Source organism: Phalangium opilio, unplaced genomic scaffold (genome assembly GCF_054372755.1).
Source record: "Phalangium opilio isolate 3A_F unplaced genomic scaffold, DU_Popi_V2 ptg000009l_1, whole genome shotgun sequence".
Classification (NCBI taxonomy): domain Eukaryota; kingdom Metazoa; phylum Arthropoda; class Arachnida; order Opiliones; family Phalangiidae; genus Phalangium; species Phalangium opilio.
This window is the reverse complement of record NW_028324146.1, coordinates 12,227,500-12,251,419: the sequence shown is the minus strand read 5'-3', so window position 1 is coordinate 12,251,419 and position 23,920 is coordinate 12,227,500. Positions and strand designations below refer to the sequence as shown.

Sequence of the window (23,920 nt, the reverse complement as noted above, 5' to 3'; positions counted from 1 at the left end):
GCTATATTCTATTTTAAATCATCTACTACTACTACTACTATCTGCGTAGGCCTAGTTAATATTTGTAAATAAAAATGCCTAATCTCTATAAAATTTCTTTGGAAATAATTATAAAACGGAGCTTCTTTCTTGCATTACTAGTCTTAAACCATCACGACAAAGCCAATATCCTTGCACAGATGCTTACGCATCACGGTATTGTTTCAAAAAATAGTGTCCTTTTATCGTGGTTGGTAGCCAGGGGTGTGACCCAAAATCCCCCCAGCCAAAATCCCCCCAGCCAAAATCCCCCCGGACAAAATCCCCCCAAATCATAAGTAACGGACAAAATCCCCCCAATGTAGGACAATATCCCCCCAAATCATTATAACAAGACAAAATCCCCCCAAATCATTATAACAAGACCAAATCCCCCCAAATCGTTATAACAAGACAAAATCCCCCCCAAATCATTATAACAAGACAAAATCCCCCCAAATCATTATAACAAGACAAAATCCCCCAAATAATTAAAACAAGACAAAATCCCTCCAAATGATATTTAACGGTTAGGTTTGGTTAGGATAGGTTAGATTAGGTTAGTAATATTTTATAAATCATTTAACAATGTTACGCCTTTTCCAAAATTTTGATGTTTAGCTTCATTGACTTCTCAAATAATATGCCTTTTCCAAATCATTACTGTTATGTTAGGTTAGGTTTGGTTAAGTTAGGTTAGTAATATTTTATAAATCATTTAACAACGTTACGCCTTTTCCAAAATATTGATGTTATGCTTCATTGAGTTCTCGGTACAATTTCGGTATGAGTGAATAAGGTCAAAAATCATTTTAGAGCAAAATCAAGCACACCATTCGATAGAGCGTAAAATTTAGATCTAAAATGGCCGCCGCTTTTTTCAAATTTCCAAAAAAAAAAAGTCTTATCCCCCATAAGAATTGCCACCTTTTCCAAAATATTGATGTTTAACGTTAGGGTTCATTTTCACTTAAGAGGCCGAATAGGTTAGGTTAGGTTAGGTTAGGTTAGGTTAGGTTAGGTCGGGTTAGGTTAGGTCAGGTTAGGTTAGGTTAGGTTAGGTTAGGTTAGGTTAGGTTAGGTTAGGTTAGGTTGGGTTAGGTTAGGTCAGGTTAGGTTAGGTTAGGTTAGGTTGGGTTAGGTTAGGTTAGGTTAGGTTGGGTTACGTCGGGTTGGGTTAGGTTAGGTTAGGTTAGGTTAGGTTTAGTTAGGTTTGGTTAGGTCAGGTTAGGTTAGGTCAGGTTAGGTTGGAAAAGGTGCCAAATTATTGGCCCTCTGATGTTTTCCACACTGTTTTTGACCTTGTTCACCTATACTGCAAAAAATGTTTTTGGTTTTTTTTTGGAAATTTGAAAAAAGCGGGGAATATTTTAGATCTAAATTTTACGCTCTATCGAATGGTGTGCTTGATTTTGCTCTAAAATGATTTTTGACCTCATACCGAAATCCTACCGACTTCTCAAATAATATTTTATAAATCATTTAACAATGTTAGGCCTTTTCCAAAATATAAATGTTTAGCATCATTGACTTATCAAATAATATGCCTTTTCCAAAACATTACTGTTATGTTAGGTTAGTAGTATTTTACAAATCATTTAACAATGTTACGCCTTTTCCAAAACGTTACTGTTATGTTAGGTTAGGTTTGGTTAGGCTAGTAATATTTTATAAATCATTTAACAATGTTACGTCTTGTTATAATTATTAGGGGGGATTTTGTCTTGTTATAATGATTTGGGGGGATTTTGTCCTGTTATAATGATTTGGGGGGATTTTGTCTTGTTATATTGATTTGGGGGGATTTTGTCTTGTTATAATGATTTGGGGGGATTTTGTCCTACATTGGGGGGATTTTGTCCGTTACTTATGATTTGGGGGGATTTTGGCCGGGGGGATTTTGGCTGGGGGGATTTTGGTATACAATCGGTAGCCAGTTGTAAACATCGTGTGCGGAAGCCTGGCGATTTTAGTTGTCTCTTTCACGTAGTATAGCAATATACGCATAGTCTAAAGAACGCCTGTATATAAGTTTATGTTCGACGATAGGCCTGCACATAAGTTTTTGTCAAAAATCTAGAGATTAACAACTAAAACGTCATCAAGCCTGCTCAATGCAATCTTCAGGCACCATTGTGGAACTGTACATTGTATATCATGTAGTTACGGGACAATGCCCGCCAGCAACAGCGGGCACACATCGGTAACCTACAAACCTCGTGAAACTTAAATTTAGCCCTCGGAATAACGGTCGTTGCCCTTAGGGACACTGCCCGCGGTCGCTTGAGCCCGCTATATCTGGCACGCCCACTCACCTCTAGTCGAGAGATATTCTAAAGAGGGATTGTAGTCGAAAAATATTGAAGAATGGCAAGACAGGTGCGTGACCTGGCCAGCGGGTCGTCCTCTACCTTACCATTGAAAAGCGTGGAGTGTATGCGGCCTGGTACCGTGCTCGCATACCACACGCTGAGTTTTGAAAAGTATTTTCTTTTTTGGATGTTTTAGGGTATTTTTATAAGTGTTCTTGATTTTGGCGGGAATTATTTAAATTAATAAAATAGGGTATTTTTATAAAAGTTCTTGATTTTGGCGGGAATTATTTAAATTAATAAAATTTGGCGTTACATGATCACTGAATAAACTAACATAAAAAACCAATGAACATAACTGTATTGTTAAGAAATGCTCAAAACTCAAGACAAACACTGCTATTTCCCAAAATAGCAGCCGCTATTTCTAAAACAGCAGCTGCTATTTCTAAAACAACAGCTGCTATTATTTAAGAGCAGTTTTGATTAACGCCGCTGTATTTTTGGAATCGCGGTTGCTATTTCGAGAACTGCTCTTCCGAGAATTGCTGATACGAGTTACACCCCCGAGAGGTACGGGCCCCTGGAAAACGGACCAAATTGCTTCCCTCTCTCGACGGACCAGAAGATACTGAAGCTTTTCCGTGGCCTATCGCGAGAGAAACAAAACTTAAACCTCGGAACCTCCGTTCATATTTTACTTTCATGCTTAGTGAGAAAAGGGGAAAACAAGGAACTGAGAGCACATTAAGAGAAGGCTAAAGTTTTAAAACGACTACTCTTCATCACTTTTTGAATTTTACTGTTTAGTTGAAGATCAATTTATTTTTAAGTTTTATATTTATATTTATATTTTTACAACCATTATCCACTAGAATTAACCAAGGTCGAGGCCCGGCCGAGCCCCCGAGAGGTACGGGCCCGGGAAAAAGGACCGAACTGCCCCCCCTCTCTCGACGGCCGTTATAACGACATACTCCCCTCTCATTTTAGGGATCGGGTTGGGGGCTTTTTTTAAAACGGTGGCAGATGGCTGTGCAGCTCGCCAGTCCGCCCCTGCCGAATAGGAGGGCCCCCATTGACTGGAGCCCCACTGCCAGTGGCAGTTGGGGCCCTATGGCCAGTCCGCCCCTGAATCCATAACAGTATGGATTGTTAATCCAGTGAGCTTCAAGAAAACCACAGTAATTCCTTTTCGTTAAAAATGTCTCCACTACGTCACTCTTACAATAATTACACTGAAACTGATGCGTTAAATGGCCATAACACGTTACAAAATCAACACTGGATAAACATGAATTTTTTGTAATAGTTATGACCAAGAACGTACTTATAAATTAAACAAGACGGCCCAAGGGCTCGTAATAGTAGCCATATCGTACGAGTGAATAGCCCCTCTATACCCTACCCTAATGAGTAGATAACCCCTCTATACGTTACCCTAATGAGTGAATAGCGCTATATTTTTCAATGCTTAAATGATTTACCGTGCATAAAATCAGAGTGAATAGCCCCTCGATTCCCTACTCTAAACAGTGATTAAATTATAACCGTATAAATTTACTTATGCTGTAATTCTAATATTCCGGCGAATCGAAGAACAGATAGTTTTTAGTGATAATCCCCTCGATGAGTTTACGACATAGACTTATGCCGATGCACACTTATCGCATCTTATAAGTTTCTAACAAGGACTTATGCCCAGAAACGTTTGAAAGAGAAAGTTTAGTTAAAGTGATTACGCATTTTAGTGATTATCCCCTCGAATTACCTTTAGCAATGCTAAAATGATCAAACGCATAACGCTCATTTAACACTATGTTAGCTCTATCTAAACCCATTTTTTAATTAACCGCCAAAACGTTCCAGTCAAACATAACATAGATGACGATAGCTACCGAACGAGAACGAAAAACGGGGAAAATCGTTATCTATTTAATTAGCATACATAAAAAGAAAATAAATATAAAAACCCCAAACATACAAATTCATAAGTATCCGACTCCACAGATAAAAATTCAAAAGTTTCCGACCCCACAGATTAAGAGGTACCTCACCCCACATCACCCCGACATTTTAGAGATAAGAATAAATAATAAAAAACTCGGAGTTTCTATCAAGTCTCTATGGTTCGTTGGTAGAGTGGATGTTTACTACGCCAGCGACCCGGGTTCGATTCCCGGGTCTGACCTGAAAAAATTTTAATTAAAATTAAATCTCTAACCGAGCCCTGTAACCCCTATGGGTGGGTTGTGGTAATATAAAGTTCCTTTTAAACTAAAATCTGACGATAACGAAGCGACAACCCCGGCCACTACTACTACTACTACTACTACGGACGGCTCGGGTCAAACTAAGAGCCTATCGTATACTACGATATTTCTAAAAAACACTTCAAAACCTTTACAACTAAAGCCTTGGAGGTTTATGAAGGCTTTATGAAGTCCTGTACTAGTAAATTCGTATAACGTTTATCTTTCTGTAATTTTAGTTGCTTTCAATCCACTATCTAAGAGCTAATAAATTTAGTTATCAGAAGAAAAACAGACGCAACCTTACCTTTCAACGCTTGTTGTTCTAATGACATTCGTTATCTACACCTTCGCTTTTATCAGTAGTTTCAAAAGTTACGTAATAAGAATAAGTCTGACGCTTCACATTACACCATGGTTTCTACATCTGTTGATTCTGCCTCACCATCGTTCACTTCAATTAACGTTTTGGCAAATATCAAAGTGGTTGGATGAAATCCAGTTTTCTTGGAAACATACCTTCGTTAACTTATTTGATTCCGCTTTCTACATATTAATGTTGAAAGTTTCAATTCGATAAGATAGCGTATTCAAAAGTTAAATAAAAGATAAATTGAATGTTATTCGCCAAGTTTTATTAGCCAATTCTTAGGATTTAGTTACGAATAAATTCACATAAGTTGGACTATAACCAGTTGTTGCTGTCCTTCGATGCCAGAGTAGGGGCAAGTGACTTCGGTGACACCTTCCCCTGTGCTTTTCTGGGAACAGTAAAAACGATTGTCTCCCATTTCGACCGATTTCCAACAGATAAACTAACACGGGGGCGAGGCCACCATAGGGGTATCCTCCCTCTTGCCAAGAAGCAACGCCAGACGGAGTTCACCGGAGTTCACTACACGCAGAAGACTAACCAACTCGCATTGCCTCTGGCGGAGTTTCTTGGCGAGAGGGAGTGTACCCCTATGGCAGCCTCGCCCCTATGTGTGTTGGTTTCTCTGTTTGTAATGAACGAATTTGTCTATTCGGCCAAAAACACCCGCACAGCAAAAACTAATTTAAATTCATAATCTCAGCCAGGAGTAATGTAGATTTTTTAATATAAACCATAAACCTAAAGTTTCCATTGCAAAATATCAGGACACATTTTGAATATTTTGTTAATTAACATGGCCATTTAAGTACGAATGATCGGTTAAAACGTATTTTTATGTGCTTTTAGCACTACTACTTATTTCTCAATGTCACGTAGTGTCTTGTGTCATTGTTACATACCTTCAGGGTTCGTGTTAATATCTCTGTTGATTCGGACTGTTAATTTAATAATCTTACAATCAATACTACTTGGATTAAATTCATTGGAATTAAAATGCCTTTGTTGCTCTCTATCAGTTTTGCTTCATCGCCAGCCCGGTTAGGCGGCCTATTGCGAACATTTTGATCTGCTTTACATATTAATTTTCGTTAGTACATGCACTATAAAAGTTGAGTAATACTGCTTTCTTTAATGTAAATTTTAATATTACGTATTAATGCAACTCAAATTTCGCTATTATGTGTGCTGACTAAAGTATTGCATTTTGAGAGAAAAGTGGTTTTAATTGCGGTAACAATAATAATTTGTATAGTGAAGAGAACTATAGTCTGTCAAACGAAAGAAGAGCCCTGAGAAATTTGTCCAAATTGGTGTCGCCACCATCGACCCCATAGTACTTTATCAACTTGTTTTGTTTTGTCAATAGTCGTCTGTAATATAGTCTGCTGTAAACAGATAGGCTTAACCGCAATAGAACCAATAAATTTTGCAATATATATTTAATATGTTTATGTTTCATGGTTTTTTACGATCATCGAGTATTAAAGAATATAAAAAAAATAAACGACAAGACACCAGTTTTATCTTTGTTGAACTAGCATTGCAATATATTTTAATGGCATAAGTTAAAGTACTTGTCCATAAGTCTAAGTAGTAAGTAGTTCAGCATCAAAGCGTCTTCAGTCCACATCTTCATCAGAGTCTTCGCTGTCTTCTTGCATATTAATTTTAAGAGGTTCAATTGTGGTTTCGATGATGGAATCTTTTTCCCAATACTCATGCATTATATTCTCGACGTGAACTTTATGAAATAATAAAGCGTCACAAGTCCAGACCAGAACCCTGAAGTACAAAATTGACGAGGTTGCTAAAAGTAGAGGTCACACGGTAGTGAGGATTCTACCGTACCATTGCCAGTTTAACCCGATTGAACTAATATGGGCACAAGTGAAGAACGACGTTGCGAAGCAGAATTCTGGTTTCAAACGCTCGACGGTCAAAGATGCAACATTGAGGGCCATTGAACGTGTGACACCATAGAATTGGCGTAAGGCAATAGAGCACGTCGAGAATATAATGCATGAGTATTGGGAAAAAGATCCCATCATCGAAACCACAATTGAACCTCTTAAAATTAATATGCAAGAAGACAGCGAAGACTCTGATGAAAACGTGGACTGAAGACGCTTTGATGCTGAACTACTTATGGACAAGTACTTTAACTTATGTCATTAAAATATATTGCAAAGCTAGTTCAACAAAGATAAAACTGGTGTCTTGTCGTTAATTTTGTTTTTTATTCTTTAATACTCGATGATCGTAAAAAATCATGAAACATAAACATATTAAATATATATAGCAAAATGTATTGGTTCTATTGCGATTAAGCCTATCTGTTTATAGCAGACTATATTACAGACGACTATTGACAAAACAAAACAAGTTGATAAAGTACTATGGGGTCGATGGTGGCGACACCAATTTGGACAAATTTCTCAGGGCTCTTCTTTCGTTTGACAGACTATAGACTTCCTTGTGCATTACGTGAAAAGATCAGCCTGACTAATTCATAGCTTTGCTTAGACTCTCCTGGTGTTCTTGGGGTTTTTTTTTTCAGGTTTCCTTAGAGGTTAACATGTTAACTTTCAACATTTTCACGTATATTTCAAGTATTAGAATGATTAAAGAGACTGAGAAGCCCACGAGACAAACGCAGGAAATGGCCATAAAAGCGTGGACGTTGATTACGACCAAATCATCCGGTGTTTCGGTTCTCTGACAAGGATGTGATTCCACTTTCAGAGATGGGTTCAAGTCCTCGTAGCAATCGCCTTCAGTGAGTTGACGCAACCTGAAAATTGACAGCGTTGATTCTACAATAATATCAGCACCTTAAAGGAGAAACTAACCTTCGGTTCACGATTTTGATCAAGGTTTGGGAAATGGTTTTCTTAAAGAATATAGCCTTGTAGGTTAACATTAAAGGTTGACTTAGTTTCATTTTACAAATTCCTGTCTTGGCGTATCGGGCTTTCATTACATTCCACTGGAAGGTGTCAGCCATGACGAAGAATTTTTCTCGATTTTCAATTGCCGAATGAATGTTGGCGTTTTCCAATAAGCTGCTTTTTTTCTGGTAACTAGTTTTTGGGTTCGCTTCAGCTCGCTTTGTTACTTCCGCAAATGCGGGATTAGTCAATGCATTTTCCTAAAATGAAAATTTAAAAAAATTTCCAAAAATTTCGGTATGGTGAAAATTTCAAAAAATGCTGATATGGTTAAAACTTCCAAAAATTTCAATATGGCGTAAAATTTTGAAAATGTTGATATGCTTAAAATTAAAAAAAAAATCGATATGGTGAAATATTTTTTTATAGCCGGCAGTCGGAATGAGGGGGGATCATTACCCATACGGACAATAAGAGAGCAAAAGCTGAAAATGAAATTCATGCAATTTTCAATTTGTCACAAAGGTGTAAAATTAGACAGTTTGGGTCCCATTGGAGTAGTAGCTGGAAGGATTATGACAGAAATATATATTTCAGAGGTTGAATATGAAGATATGTTTCCTTGTACTGAAAAAAATTCCGTATGGTCAGTGACTGACAAATTATTTAAACGCAGGTGCATCGCAACGATATTCATATTTGCACCTCCAACGATATAATAAAACATGGACTTTTTAAACACGTATAGGCTTAGATTTTTAGGCAAACAAACTTCTGAAAATTAAATTTGGTATATAACATATATCCTTATTTTCCCAATTTAAACACCAATGACAGCTAAACCAGGGATCCATGTAATTTTAGAAGCAGGAATGGGGAACAGAGTAATCAGGGCGCACGTCAAAGGCCCGGACCTTCTTCCCCGGTACGAGGGGCATGAAAGAAGAGGCGGGTGATAGCGAATGATGTAAAATGGATCTACGTATTTTTCGTCGTCCCCGTCAGCAATAGAGCTCGGCATTTTCGATCAATTATCTACTTTATTTTATCTTTATCCATACCCGAAAATTATCCACAGAACTTACGTGTTAAATCGTATTATAATCCGCAAATTTGTTTATAAATAATCGGTTATCCACCAATTTGTGGATAATTGATCGAAAATGCCGAGCTCTAGTCAGCAACGCCATCAAAACGTTGCTTAAGTGAGCCAATAAAAAAATAAATTTTCGTTACGTGTTGAAGAAAGGAGCTGAGCTATGATTCGGACTGAAGTAAAGGCTAACCGTTTTCCATTGCTACTTCTAAAATTACATGGATCCCTGGCTAAACCAAACTATATTTTGTTGCAACTTCTTATACAAAATCGCAACACATTGATATCGCAACACTTGTCAATCCTATCACGTTGGATCAATTCCAGAACCCCAACAGGACAGATGGCAAAGCCCTAAGGACTCCATGCAGTGCATCAGGGAAATATTATTTTAAACTTAAATTTTGTCGCAATACAATCTCAAACTAAGGCCACCTATTCAATAAGTCGGCCGTTCGAGTAATAAATGACCTTCCCAAGACACTTAAGCCATGCTAAACAGTGTTAAAATTGTCATAAATTGCCTAAATAAATTTGAAGACTGAATTGCTTCTTTCCAACAAAGGTTTCGCATTGGGAAAGTGAAATATATCGTCCATGGTGTCGAAGGGACGAGCTTCCGATTTGCTAGCAAACTGCGATGTCATTTCCGAAGAAACGACCACCAATACTATGAAAGTGGGCAGACTCCAAATAACCGAAAGAAATAAGTTGATTCCCTCGCACTTCAAACTTTGAGGACCTTTAAATAAACTTGATTAAAATTTTAAAACGGCCAGCGTATTTGTTTATTAAAAGTTTCTACTCGTTCCAAGAAGGCATTGCAACAAAAACATCCAGGGTAGCTCCGATTTCACCTTTCCATATTTGGAATTCAGCTTCCCCGTTATGTAAATTAGCAGAGACAAACCAAATGATGCCACAATTATCTAGATATAGTAAATACTTGGATTTAGTTGATTCAACGTAAAAACCACTGTTGTCCCAAACGAGAATCAATATTAATCTTTTTATAACGATTTTAGGCCCGTAATATTTAGTATGGCCGCAAAGTTTTAAGACATTAAATAAAATATCATTTGTGTCGATTTTTTACTTTTTAATATACGGAAATTTTTATTCTTTCCCGTTTAACCTATGACCTATGCTAAAGTTTTACGATTTAGAGAGATGATACTTTTTATCGTTAAACGTTATGTTACAACTCTATTTGGTTACCCTTTTATCTAGAATTTATTAGGAATGGTTTACCCATTTGTCAACAACGCAATAAATATCATTTTCATTAGTTTGATTGGTTCCGAATAATATTTTGGTTCTCATTATCAAAAACGGGTGCGAAGTAGGGAAATCATTGAAACGATCGGTGGACAAAGCCAATGGATTTACGGAAAAGACACCTTCCTGCGTATTGATAGAGTTGAATGTATACTATTATTGGAAGATGCTCATGGCTAATTTTGAATAACGAAACAACTGCCATTTCTCTCGAGCATACCAAGGAGTCCATTCCACGAGTTACCAACTTTCTCACCCCAAAATCTATCCGTACTCGTATGGTAGTTACGCTGTAAATTAGAGCTCGGCATTTTCGATCAATTATCCACAAATTGGTGGATAACCGATTATTTATAAACAAATTTGCGGATTATAATACGATTTAACACGTAAGTTCTGTGGATAATTTTCGGGTATGGATAAAGATAAAATAAAGTAGATAATTGATCGAAAATGCCGAGCTCTACTGTAAATTTGTTTTAAGGAATTTGCATATTTAAGATGACAAACAAAACCTGACAACTGAATTAAAATTAATTTACTTGATATTGTCAAGGCTTTCAAGAACACGGAGGAATTGAATCATATAACCAGTTTTAATTCCTTGTTCATTCACAATAACATTCTGTGAATGCTGGTAACAAAGATGTTCTGTTATAGGCAAATTTCTATCAAAAGCATAAGGATAACAATTCGAGTGCGTTATATCATTATATTGTGAAAAGAATGAAATTAACTAAAATCTATTAAAAATATTTGAAAGATGACTAAACATTTAGGGACTGGCAATAGCGAAAATTAGTATCCTGTGGTGAGTGGCAAGAACATTAAATTTAAACGCTTCAAACTTACTTGACGAAAGGGAACTGTGTAGTATTTTGCGGCGTCCATTGTGTTCGCACTTGTGTCCACCTGCTTTAAATTCTTATAAGTATAGGAAGATGTGAAGTATGTTAGAATAAAGTAATTTATTTCAATCAGTTTTGTTTTTGTAAACGCGGGGGATACACAGTTCATTCCCACTCCACCGATATTACTGTATGGGTCAATTCTCAATCTGAGGCGTACTACGGTATGGTAGCCGTGCAATGTTATTTTGATTTGGGTCGAAATTCCTATGCAAGGATCGATCCTCGGATTTTTACGCAGAACGAACTATTAGGGTGAAAATGATACGCTTTTTTGGACTTAATTACCGATCTTTCCTTGGGAGCGTTACTTTATTTTCTGGAGCGAGTGAAAATCATTTCACGTCAAAACGAGTTTCTCCAGAGTTATAAATAAATTATTCTCCACCATTGTTTTTTTGTATCTTTCAGTCTGCGGAGTTAACAATTTTTAGGATCGATCCTCGGCTATTTTGACGCAAAACGAACTATTTGGGACAAAATGTTACGGCTTTCTTGACTTAATTACCGACCTTTCCCCTGGGAACTTTAATTTGTGGCACGAGAGAATATCATTTCACGCCAAACTTATTTCTCCAAAGTTATAAATAAGTTATGCGCGACCATTGATTTTTTTGTAACTTTTAGTCTCCCAGTTTTAACTAATATGAAATTTAAGTTCTTGAAGTAGTATTTTACGACGACCATTGTGTCCTTATTTCTTCTTTAAATTAATTTACCGCTTGTCAATTTTTTGTTGCAGCATGTGCGGTAGTTATTGTATTGAAAGGGTATGTATTAATGCTGTGACGCTTTACCAAGAAGAAATATACCTAAAATAAGACCCTAATTTGCCTCCGGTGCTCAATCCCCCTTCATGGGTGGGGGTGGAAACGGAGGCTTAACTTCATATTTTATCTTGCTCTATGTTTTCCACCATCTATCACTTTTACCTTTTCGTTAAGCCTTGGTTGGTTTTTGGAACTTACTTGATTCGATTTAGTAATAATTATAGAACGATTTTCACGTAGAGACATATATATTCCAAATCCATCAAGTAAGGTTCAAAATCTTTAAATAACTTGTTATTGGCAATTATAAACAACTGGCGTACCGTTTCATTATCGCGGGCAGTTTCCATTTACTTTGCTCGAGGTTATTTTTCTCTAGTCGGCGCAATAGCGCTATTTCTTATACCCGATCGGGAATCAGCCAGCTTATATACAATAAATTTTCAAAAATTGTTAAAGAGGCATACGCTAGAATTCAAACGTCGAAATTAGTTATTTTTAAAAAATGAATGTAGGAATAGCGTTTCTTAAAACTAATTAACTAATATTAAGGTAAATTACTGACGATTAAAATAATTGATATCAAATTTATTTAATTATTTAAGCCCTCGTCTCTACTTTGAGAGGTTTATGGTTTCCCAACTTGTTTTAAAAACCCCTTGGAAATTATACGCGGTCATGTTTGGTTAGTCCATATTTATTTTACGGTTAATTCGCTCCTCGCATATTGCGTTCTTGCAATATAAATTATTAATGAGTAAACTATTTCGCAATGCATCTGTAATTTCATTTATTTCTTTGCATAAGTGAACACCTATATTATAATATATTATTATAAATGTGAAAGTTTGGATGTTTGAATATCGGTTATAAAAATTGACTGAACGGATTTGGCTGAAATTTAGCGTGTAGGAGGATTAACTAATCGGATATTTTTCATTTCCGGTAGTGTATGTTTCCGTCGGTTAATTTCAAAGATTTTTGAGCTATTACGTCAAAATTTACTATTTTGCAACTTTTTAAACATTAACTTTAAGAAAAAATGAGAAAGAATTTGGAAATGAGATATAGTACAATTTGAGATTTGATTTTTGTGTCCGCTATGAAGAGACATTAACGGTTTAGATTGAGCCGAAAGTTAAAAGGACATTAAAATTAATTGTCTTAGAAAATAAGAGGGTATAAAGTGGGGTAGTATAAGGCTTGACTGGTGTGTTCTCACTTTGCAAATTTCTCATCTACGCTTCCGGCATACGCTCGTATCTTTCTCTGCCTTCGTAATGGTTGAAACACGATGAACCGGATTTTAGGAAGAAAATATACCATTTAAACATAAATGAATTTCCAAAGCTTATACCTTCAACTCCACTTATTTGCACCCTCTTTGATAAAAGCAAGTAAAACTTTTTTCACCAACCAAGGTTCCACAGAACCTTAAAAAAATCCACGTCATTTTTCTGAAAAATTCTCGAAAAAACGGTGGCCCCTGTTCATATACATTTGCCTAATATCTATCACGAGAAATTAGTATTATTAAAAACACAACAAGTACTTTTATGGCGAGTTATGAAACATCATATTGAAGCACCTGGTAGATATATTAATGTTTAATTATGTTCAAGTAAAATTCAAGAAAAAGAGCGATGAAGGAGCTGGAAAAGCCAAAGAGGCAGACGCGGAAAATGGCATTAAAAGCTTTCACGTTGATTACGACGAAATCATCAGGTGCTTCAACTCTTTGACAAGGATGTGATTCCACTTTCAGAGACGGGTTCAGGTCCTCGTAGCAATCGCCCTCAGTCAGCTGCCGCAATCTAAAAATGAGCAATTTAATCCTAGCACATAACTTTGTACTTAAAAGGTGAAACTGACCTTTTGTTGACGGTTTTCATAAGTGTTTGCGAAATGTTTTTCTTGAAACACAAGTTCCGATAGGCTACCGCTAAAGGTTTGCTTAGTTTCATTTTACAAATTCCAGTCTTGGCGTATCTGCTTTTAATTACATTCCAAACTAATATGTCTGCTGAGATGAAGAATTTTTCTCGATTTTCAATGGCCGAATGAATGTCGGTGCTTTCTAATAAGCTACTGCTTTTCTGGTAACACGAATTTGGGTTCGCTTCAGCTCGTCTTAAAACTTCCGCAAATACGGGATTAATCAAAGCATTTTTCTAGGAAGCAAAAATGATATAAAAAGAAATCTGTCAATATGGGCTCACCTTTTTTAAAACGCACAACAGAGGCTGAAAATAGAGGTATGAAAAGATCCTGAACACTAACACAACTTCGTAAAACGAATTTTTCTATTAACATGGTCTATACTATACTTCAAGCCCGAACAAATTGAACCCGTGTGCATGTCCAAAAAATTCAGAAGCTCTACTTTATGTATTTGGGCTAGTGTGCACGGTTGTACCAAGTTCCAAGTTCACCTACAGCACTGTATTCTTTTACAAGGGTTTAAATCACAAATGGTAATGCTGTATTAAGTTTCAACCCGCTCATAGCGTTCGTGTGACTCGACCACTACATTAATAAGTTCCCTAGTCCATCCTCCAAGTCACTACCGAGTGAAATATAAATTACCTGAATAAAACTATGAATTGCATTGCTTTTTTGGATCAAAGGCTTTGCATCCGGAAAGTTAAATATATCGTCCATGTTGTCGAAGGGAAGGGCTTCCGATTTGCTGGAAAACTGTGATGTCATTTCCGAAGATACGAACACCAATACCACGAAAGAGGTCAGACTCCAAAGGACCGAAAGAAAAAGAGTTATTCCCAAGCACTTCAAACTTTGTGGACCTTAGAGTTGACTCGATTAAAATTTTAAAACGGAAGGAGAGTTAATTATTGTTATTACTCGTTCCCAGAAGGCATTGCATCAAGAACAACCACGGTATATCCGATTTTACATTTCCGTATTTGAAGTTCAATTTCGCCGTCATGTAAATGAGCGTAGCCAAACCAAAGAATAACATAATTATCTAGGCATATTTAATAGTAGGGTTTAGGTAAATTTTTAATTTCCGAACGAGGTTGGGATAAAGAAGACAACTAATTAAAAATTAAATAACATTATCGATTTTTTGTAAAGAACTGTTGAGGGTTTGACCATGAACTAATACACGTTAATATTATCTGGTCATGGTTTCACTTTTAAATTTTCACGCGCGTCACTTAAAACTATTTTGTTTAATATTTTATATAAAAATGAGGAATGCTACTTTACCCATTTGTCAACAACAGAAAAAATATCATTTGCATCTGTTTGATTTGTTCCGAATAATATTTTCGTTCTCATAACCAAAAACGGGTGCGAAGTAGGGAAGTCATTGAAACGATCGTTGGACAGGATCATCGGAAGTAAGGCAAAATCCCCTTCCTGTGTTTTGAAAGCAATTACTGTATAATAAGTGGAAGAAGCTCATTGTGTACTTCTAGTTAAACAACAACTGACATTTCTCTCGACCATTCCCAGGATTCCATTCCAGGAATCATTAATTTTCGCACCCCAAAATGGTTCCGTACTCGGGATGATAGTAACGCTGCCAAATATTTGACGAGGTTGCATATAAGATTCATGTATACAACCTGACAATTGACTTCAAATTTTATTACTTGATATTGTCATGACTTTTTAGAACACGGAGGAAATCAATCATATAGCCAATTATTTCTCCCCCCTTACTCAAAATAACGTCTGGTGAATACTAAGAAAGAAGATAATTTATTATGGGTAAATTTCATTTAAAATCATGGCTATTCGAAGCGCTGAGAGAACCTAAGTAGATTATGAAAAGAAAGAGAGTCTACTAAATCATTTGAAATATCAAGAAATATGTTGGAACTAAATTACTCGGCCTATATTTTCGACATTTATAGAGGTAATGTTCATGACAACATGTCTATCCTATTGATCAAGTCATCTAATAGCGAAATTTATTGCTGAGTCCTTAAACCAAAAGTGCAGTAAATACTCTCTAACACTTTGTGACTATTTTATTTTCAAGTAAATACATATTAAATTATCTTATTGGCTCACTTAAACTACGTTTTGATGACGTTGCTAACGGGGACAGCAAAAATTAAATTAACTTAAAACAATAAAAGGCCTACGTAAAATGAACACTAGATCCAAACATTTTCTAAATAATTATTTTAAAACTAAGGATTGTAAGAACTAAATAGTAATAAATCAGCAAAATATGACATAATAAAACCAATTGCTAATATTTTTTTTATGTTATGAAAATACTTTAAGCCAGCCGTTTTAATATACTTGAAGTCAAAGGGAGATGATCTAAAAGGACATAGCTTCCCAGCCTAGGAATGAGGGTATTGTGTGTCAGGTTCTCTCTAACGAACGTCTCATCTCGAGTGTTCCTAAAACTTGATATCCCAAGGCTAGGCCGAATGTATTTACTGTAGAGTAAATGGTAGTTGAACACCCAAAGTTTTTCTCTACTAACATTTTTTCTCGGCGCCAACTAACATCAGCCGCGGAAAGCTAGGTCTCACTAAAAAGATTCCACCTCCCTTAAAAAATGTACGAAACTTCAATTTTTGGATTGGAGGTTGGGTCCACTTGTGGTGAGTTACTCAGCCAATAGAGAGACGGATATCTTATAAGACGATCGGAGTTTACGTTATGGCGGAGAACGTTACGAATAACGAATCGTATGTAAATGTATTAATTTAGAAATGGATAAAAGGATCTCAAAACAAACTCAGAGTATTTCCGCGCCAGAAAAATATAATTCCGTCGGCTTTCTTTAAAAACGTTTGCACTACTCACGATACACCGTTGCCATAAAAAACGCAAACACCGTGCACTTGGATGAACCCTCCATGCTTGAACTTACTCGGATAAAAAAAATTAGCCCCGCCTATGTTAGTTCGAGTCTCCACCGCTGTAGAGCGCTGCTTCAAAAGCTCGTTCCCGGTCGTGGCCGATATTTTAGAAATTTAATCTCTCCATTCACGCGAGCTCCGTTGGGAACTTTAAAAAGCTTAACGTCAGAACTTTCAGACCCAGAGGCTACGGCAAAAAATCTTACATAGGAACTTGGTGTAAGATTATTCTACTTGTGTTGAAGTGTATAACCGCTCCAAAGAGGAAGAGACGTCTTCCTAACCAAACCTAACTTAACAGTAGTGTTTTGGAAAAGGCATATTATTTGAGAAGTCAATAAAGATAAACATCAATATTTTGGAAAAGGCGTAACATTGTTAAGTGATTTATAAAATATTACTCACCTAGCTTAACCAAATAGTGGCGTTTCCAAGTCAGTAAATATGTATTTAAAACGCTTTCATTAAAAAACGACATTAATAGAAATTAAACTACAAAGCATTTTTGGGGTCGCTGTATTCGACAATTCGAGTCGTTTGAATTGTAAATACCAAGCCAGCCATTGGGCTAAATTCATTAAAAACATTGGCGGGATTCGGTCTAATGATAATTCGGGCTAATGGAATTCTGTGCAATGGGAAGATACCATATTTTAACACCATTTAATGGTATAATCGAAGGTGTTATTTTAATCCATTTAGGTATAATTTGAGCACATTTTATTAGATGTTTTTTTAAACCATCATTTTAGCTAACGGTGTTTAAAAATATCGAAATATTTTCATACCCTTTCAAGACCTTGTGTACAAATAGTAATTTAACACCATTACAACACTATTTAGGTTCCGTGATTATTTAGAGTGTGGAAATCAGGGCTAAAGTTAAATTATGACCGAAGTAGTAATATCATTATAGATATAACTCCTTCAAATATTACTAAAATCTGAAGGAAATGAGAATATGTATTTCCTGTAATAAAGCGCATTTCTAAACAATATATTTAAAACGATCTCTATATCTCTCTCTTGGGGTGAAAAAAACCTCATTTGCAGAATATACAGTGTGATCGAGATCAGACCAACACATTCCTTTGTGGACAACCCCCAGTACTGCTAACGGATAACGTCACTGAGCTAAATTATACATGGTGTAAATTAATGTTTGGAATTCATTTTTTACTTTATGCAAGTGACAACGAGTGACAAGTTACAAAACGAATCTTGGAGAATATGCCTGAAAACAACAAAATACTTTAAAGTTCAGTCCTACGATTAGTCTTAGAACTTTGGCCTAAAATTACAATCTATCATCTGCTTGAAAACAACTCAACGTAAATATTCGATGTATTACCATTGTGGTGAAGGCACTCTCCAAGACGACTGTCCATGTCTTGCAATACATTTGCAAGCACTAAACTTGACACAGGAAGTCCAAGTAAATGTCTCCAGGGATCTTCTAATCGAACAAAGGTCCGATAATTCAGTTTCCAAGAATTTCCACCCCAACATGCACCTTCCATCGCAATTGATGGTAATGATGTAGTAGTGATACTTTTTTGGGGTTCAGTAACGTACGTTATGACGATTAACCGTACCACCCCTTTAAAATTAAGACTCGTCAGAAAACAGTACATTTTTCAAAAATAATGGATCGGTTTCAATTATTTCACGCATGGTAAGACTAAGGTCTTGCCCTCTTAGGTAACCTTCGTCCGTTAAGGCTTGATGTAGGGCGATATGATAATGCCGATAGTGATGCCCTTGTTCTCTCCCTACTGGCAAGAACAGTAGAATGGCTTAGCACAACTTCTTGTTCCACCGCTCTACTACTGGTATGGGATTGGCTTCAAAATGTGCTAGGATGACAAATTCTCTATCCTCATTAGAGACTATACAGTCTCTTCTACGTTCACGATCTTGCACTACCGAAATCACATACATAAGGGACATAACCCCCGGATTGGATGTCGAGCCCTTACAAAAATTTTAATCTGTAATTTATCTACATACACGCTTTTTTATCGCTACCAGGCTGTAATAGGTATACATTAAGGCTACATTTTCTGCAGCTCAAAAATCTCGAAAATTTTCTTCTAGAACTTCAAATTCCCTGCCGTTTCTACATTTTCTGTTTGTTATCTCTTGTCTATACTGGCAGAAATTTCCAGCGCGATTCTGCAACCCCAATGCAAAAGTAGAAATACCAGCTGCAAGTTTAAAACTGTAATTTGACCACTTTTACAGACATGTTACATGTCTGCAATGCACTGTAAAAAAGTGAGATTCATCTTTGAATGCTTAGACGTGCATAGCCCCAACACTGTGGTGGTACGCTTTAACGTTCAAATTTGAATAGTTTCTTTTCGTTCAAATTTGAATAGTTTCTTTTCGTTCAAATTTGAATAGTTTCTTTCGTTCAAATTTGAATAGTTTCTTTTCGTTCAAATTTGAATAGTTTCTTTTCGTTCAAATTTGAATAGTTTCTTTCGTTCAAATTTGAATAGTTTCTTTTCGTTCAAATTTGAATAGTTTCTTTTCGTTCAAATTTGAATAGTTTCTTTGCGTTCAAATTTGAATAGTTTCTTTGCGTTCAAATTTGAACAGATCACTATTGTTCAAAATAAAACGCTCACGCATTCAAATTTGAACGGTGCGTAAAAGGTTAGTATATCGTCTAAATTTCAGCACGAAACCGTTCAAATTTAAATTGAAAATTAAACGTTTAATATTGTATGTTTTTGCAATCATTATTGAGCAACATTGGATAGTTTGATCGAGCGTTCATATTCAATTGCTTACGTTCAAAATTGAGCAGTTCACCATTTAACAATACATGGTGGACAAGCGTTTGATGAAGCATCGAAACTTAACAGTTGTAGCGTTCAATTTTGAATAGAGAAGTTCGATTTCAAATTTCATTATTGAAATCCTTATGGTAGGCCAAACTATATTAAATGTAGGCACTGATAAGGAAGAAATCTAATGTGTTTAAAGCTAGTACATCTTCTCAGGGCGGGTGGACTTGAAACACATATATATTAATCGTTGTGTTGAATAATAATTCAATTATATGAAGAGAGACTCCGCTTTTAAGGGACGTGTTCATTATCAAGTTCCCCTCAATTATAAAGGAGTATGTATTACATTATCAACCGATTTGAAGGCCTATGTAAATATAAGAGAATGGTGAAATACACCATAATCCGTAACCTTTACTTTGATATTATTATATAATGATGTTTATACAGACAAATATATATTTAATTCAGGGTAAATAAGCTAGTCACAGTAAATTGCTGAGATATTATTGGATTATTATTGAAAGTTTTGTTTTGATACCCAAGATCTTGGATGATACTTCACACTTTTCCTGATTGAATGCCTGACAATTCCAAACTGTTCAATAATGAACAATTGCGCTTACTTTTGAATAGGACTGTTCGCGAGCCGAGCTGAGCGAGCTTTTTAAAAGCTCGGCTCGGCTCGGCTCTAGCTCGGCTCGGCTCGAAAATGATCGAGCCGAGCCAAGCTGGCTCGATTAATATTTACATTTTTAAAAAAATTGCTACTGCCAACGTCAAACTTGGGAACGAAATGCCATCTCATGTTTAGGAATGTAGAGGTTCAGTAAAACCCGCTCGGTAAAATGTGCTCAAGGTTAGAGACGAGAGATTTTTCCCACGCTATATTTCGTGTAAAAATACATCGGAAAGCTATTGGTGGAGAGAATAAAGACTAAAAGGGAAGCACTATATCAGTGACTAAGCTCGCGAGCCGGCTCGCGAGTCGTAGTGGCTCGATGCCTGTCGGCTCGGCTCGGCTCGACCATAAAAAAGCTCGCTCGTTAATTAATAGAGCCGCAAAAGTGGCGGCTCGGCTCGTTCGTCACGAACCCGAGCTGGCTCGAGCTCGTGAACAATCCTACTTTTGAATACCCATTGAACGCTGTTTTTCTTATAGTGTTGTTTTCTAGCCAAAAACACTCGTTTAAACCCCAAAAACACTCTCGTGTGAACGCCCATAACGCTCTCGTTTGAACGCCTATATCACACTCGTTTGAACGCCCATAACGCTCCCATTTGAGCGTCAAAAACAATCTCGTTGGAACGCCATAAACATCCTCGTCTGAATGCGCAAAAATTTGTTATTTCAACGTCTAAAACGCTCTTCTTTTAATACTTATATAACCTATAGAACGCCATAACTACCATAACTGAACGCTTCGTTAGCGCAAGGTGGTTATTCAAAATTGAATGGGATAAAGATTAATTTTTGAATGGTAATACATAAGTTCTAATCAATATGACAGTAGTTTGTTCAAAAACGAATGCTAATGGTTAGTTTTGAACGCGTAAAACACTCCTCGTTCAAAATTGAATATCTCTGGTTAAATCTGAATGCGTCAATAGAGGCTTGTTCAAAATTGAACGGTCGCTACCATTTTTGAATGCCAAAAGCACGCTCATTTTTTACAGTGTGTGATGGAAAAGTAGAAATCCAGCTGCCAATTTAAAACTGTAATTTGACCAAATTTATAGACATGTTACAGGTCTACAAAAGTGATGGCAAAGTTGAAATCCAGCTGGCAATTTAAAACTGTAACTTGACCACATTTATATATATATTGCAGGTATTCAAAAGTAGAAATCCGTCTGCGAACTAAGTGTGAACATACCTTTAAAGGGTTCTCAATTTTATAAATTTAAACAAATTGAAATATCTTGACAACCATTAAAGAAACAAGGAAACTGGTGACACTTTCTTAACATAAACCGACCCCGCTGATATAGAAAATCACATTAGTTTTTTCAATAAGTAATATTTAAAAAGTTGAAGATTTTCGGATTTTTAAAAAATTCGCGCTTACATATCATATTTAGTTCAATGTTAATAATTATATGAAAAATATTTGGTTTGCCCAAGCCTAAAAACAAAACAGTTGACTGAAGACACATATCAAATTATTCACAATTTAACATTTATTATTGATGGCTTTGTAACAGCTCTAAAGCAAGCAACTCAGAAAAAAAATACCACTTTGAAAGGCAAGACAAACAGGTTTAAACCTCAAGGGTTTTTTTTTTATTAGCCCGGATTTTGCTCAAACCCCTATTTATAAATGAGATCAAACCTACCTTAAAAAAATTGAGTTACGGTAGTACGAAATGTTAAAATTTATTGATTTTAGGTTACTCATAATATTATAGTTTACAGAACTATAAAGGGTGTGGTGCGGAATTGAAAATATACGTCTAGCACACACCCAATAATACATTCTCAAGCCACTAACTGAATATTTCTATGAAAATTGTTACCCATATTCTTTCCGTCATTTTGTAAAGTGAATGAGCATTTTCACAAGCAATTTTAATGTTTTACCGTGGATGAAGCAAACTTAAAATGTTGACTCAATTCTTGAATAAAGTACTTACTGATCTTCACATTAAATATAAAAAGAAATTTCACCGAAAAAGTAGACACTTTGGGGTTGTGAAAAACAACTTTTGGTTTAATTTAGCATTCATTCTCCTTAATTTATTCGGATTGCTAAAAACAAATCACCGATTTTGCGTGAGAAAATGGATCCTTTTATTAGTGCTGAACTCTTACTGCGGATTTAGAATGTACCTTTGTATCTCAGACGTGTACAAACTGTATAACAACAAGACGGCCCAAGGGCTCGTAATAGTAGCCATATCGTACGAGTGAATAGCCCCTCAATACCCTACCCTAATGAGTGGATAACCAGTGGCGGGTTTAACGGTAAGCGGACTAAGCGGCCGCTTGGGGCCCCGGGATGCCATGGGGCCCCGAATTGAGCAGAATTAATTTTCTTCCATTAACAATTCTTTTTTTTTTCAAAGTAAAAAATGGAAGAGACTAATAGTTTTAAAAGGAAATAATTTACGAATATTTTCCCTTTCAGTATTATACAAAGAAGGGATTTATATAAGAAGACCTAAGATTTTACACTTCTACTCTTACGCCGGTGTCAGTGGACAAGTAAGCCCCACCCCTTTCATGCCCGTCATTGCTCTGCGCTTTCCCATTGGATCCCATGGGGATAGGTCATACGGACGCGAATGATTCCGACTAGAGAAAAAGCAAACCTCGAGCAAAGAAAACAGAAAATGGAGGCTCCCCGCGGTGCTGAAACCAAAGAGGAGAGAGAGCGGGAGATAGAAACACGCTTTATAAAATCCGCCGAAAAATGGGAAAATAGGGGGTAGTAAAACAATTTTCGGTACGTTTAGTTTTAGGACGCACACAGGGCCGGATTAAGCAATTTTGCACCCGGGGGCCGAGATAGTGTGCGCCCCCTTATGTCGGAAAAAACGGAACAGCAAATGTCCCTAAGGGGGAATAGTTAAACTCAATGCGCCCCCAACAGGCCTTGCGCCCGGGGGCCAGTGCCCCCTGGCCCCCCCCTTAATCCGGCCCTGGACGCACATCCTTTGCGCATGGGGAGATTGACCTCCTCGCCTTATCTCTGTCATCCCCTACACTGTAAAAAATTGTGGTGTCTAAATAGTGCCATAATGGTGTAGAGCTCGGCATTTTCGATCAATTATCTACTTTATTTTATCTTTATCCATACCCGAAAATTATCCACAGAACTTACGTGTTAAATCGTATTATAATCCGCAAATTTGTTTATAAATAATCGGTTATCCACCAATTTGTGGATAATTGATCGAAAATGCCGAGCTCTATAATGGTGTTAAAACAATGTGCACTATTTGTGCACTTTGACAAGGTGCGGAAATAGTACGAAAATGGTTCGATATTTTGAAAACACCATTAGGTTAAACGAATGGTGTAGAAATGGGTTTATAAAGCATAATTCTTTAAAAGGTGTGCAAATGATACCTTAATTATATAAAAAAAACCATTGAATAACCCATTAAATGGTGCTCAAATGGCATAGAATTAGTGCGATATTTTTTAAACACCATTCGCTTAAATAAACGGTGTGAATAAGGGTTGAAAAAGCCTCATTCATTAAAAGACGCACAAATGATACCCAAACGATATAAAATAACACCTTCGCAAGGCCCATATAAAAGGTGTTCAAATATTGTGAAAATAGAGTTATGTTTTGAACACCATTGGCTTAAATAGAAGGTGTAAATAAGGGCGGAAAAAACCTCATCCTCGGAAAGGTGCGC

General features: G+C 36.4%; 1 protein-coding gene and 1 long non-coding RNA gene across 2 annotated transcripts; both read right to left on the bottom strand.

Moving 5' to 3' along the window:
- Positions 1 to 5,253: 5,253 nt before the first annotated feature.
- On the bottom strand, positions 5,254 to 8,543 carry LOC149714396 (uncharacterized). The gene is made up of 4 exons (XM_089844834.1): positions 8,475 to 8,543; positions 7,808 to 8,106; positions 7,602 to 7,749; positions 5,254 to 5,397 (listed from the first exon to the last, which is right to left on the bottom strand). Exons 1-4 carry the CDS (start codon positions 8,541 to 8,543, stop codon positions 5,254 to 5,256), a joined length of 660 nt encoding a protein of 219 aa, XP_089700960.1.
- A 737-nt stretch (positions 8,544 to 9,280) lies between these two features.
- Positions 9,281 to 9,958, bottom strand: LOC149714395 (uncharacterized). The gene is made up of 2 exons (XR_016369393.1): positions 9,748 to 9,958; positions 9,281 to 9,684 (listed from the first exon to the last, which is right to left on the bottom strand). It is a non-coding gene; the product is annotated as an uncharacterized LOC149714395 (long non-coding RNA).
- Between the last annotated feature and the right edge of the window lie 13,962 nt (positions 9,959 to 23,920).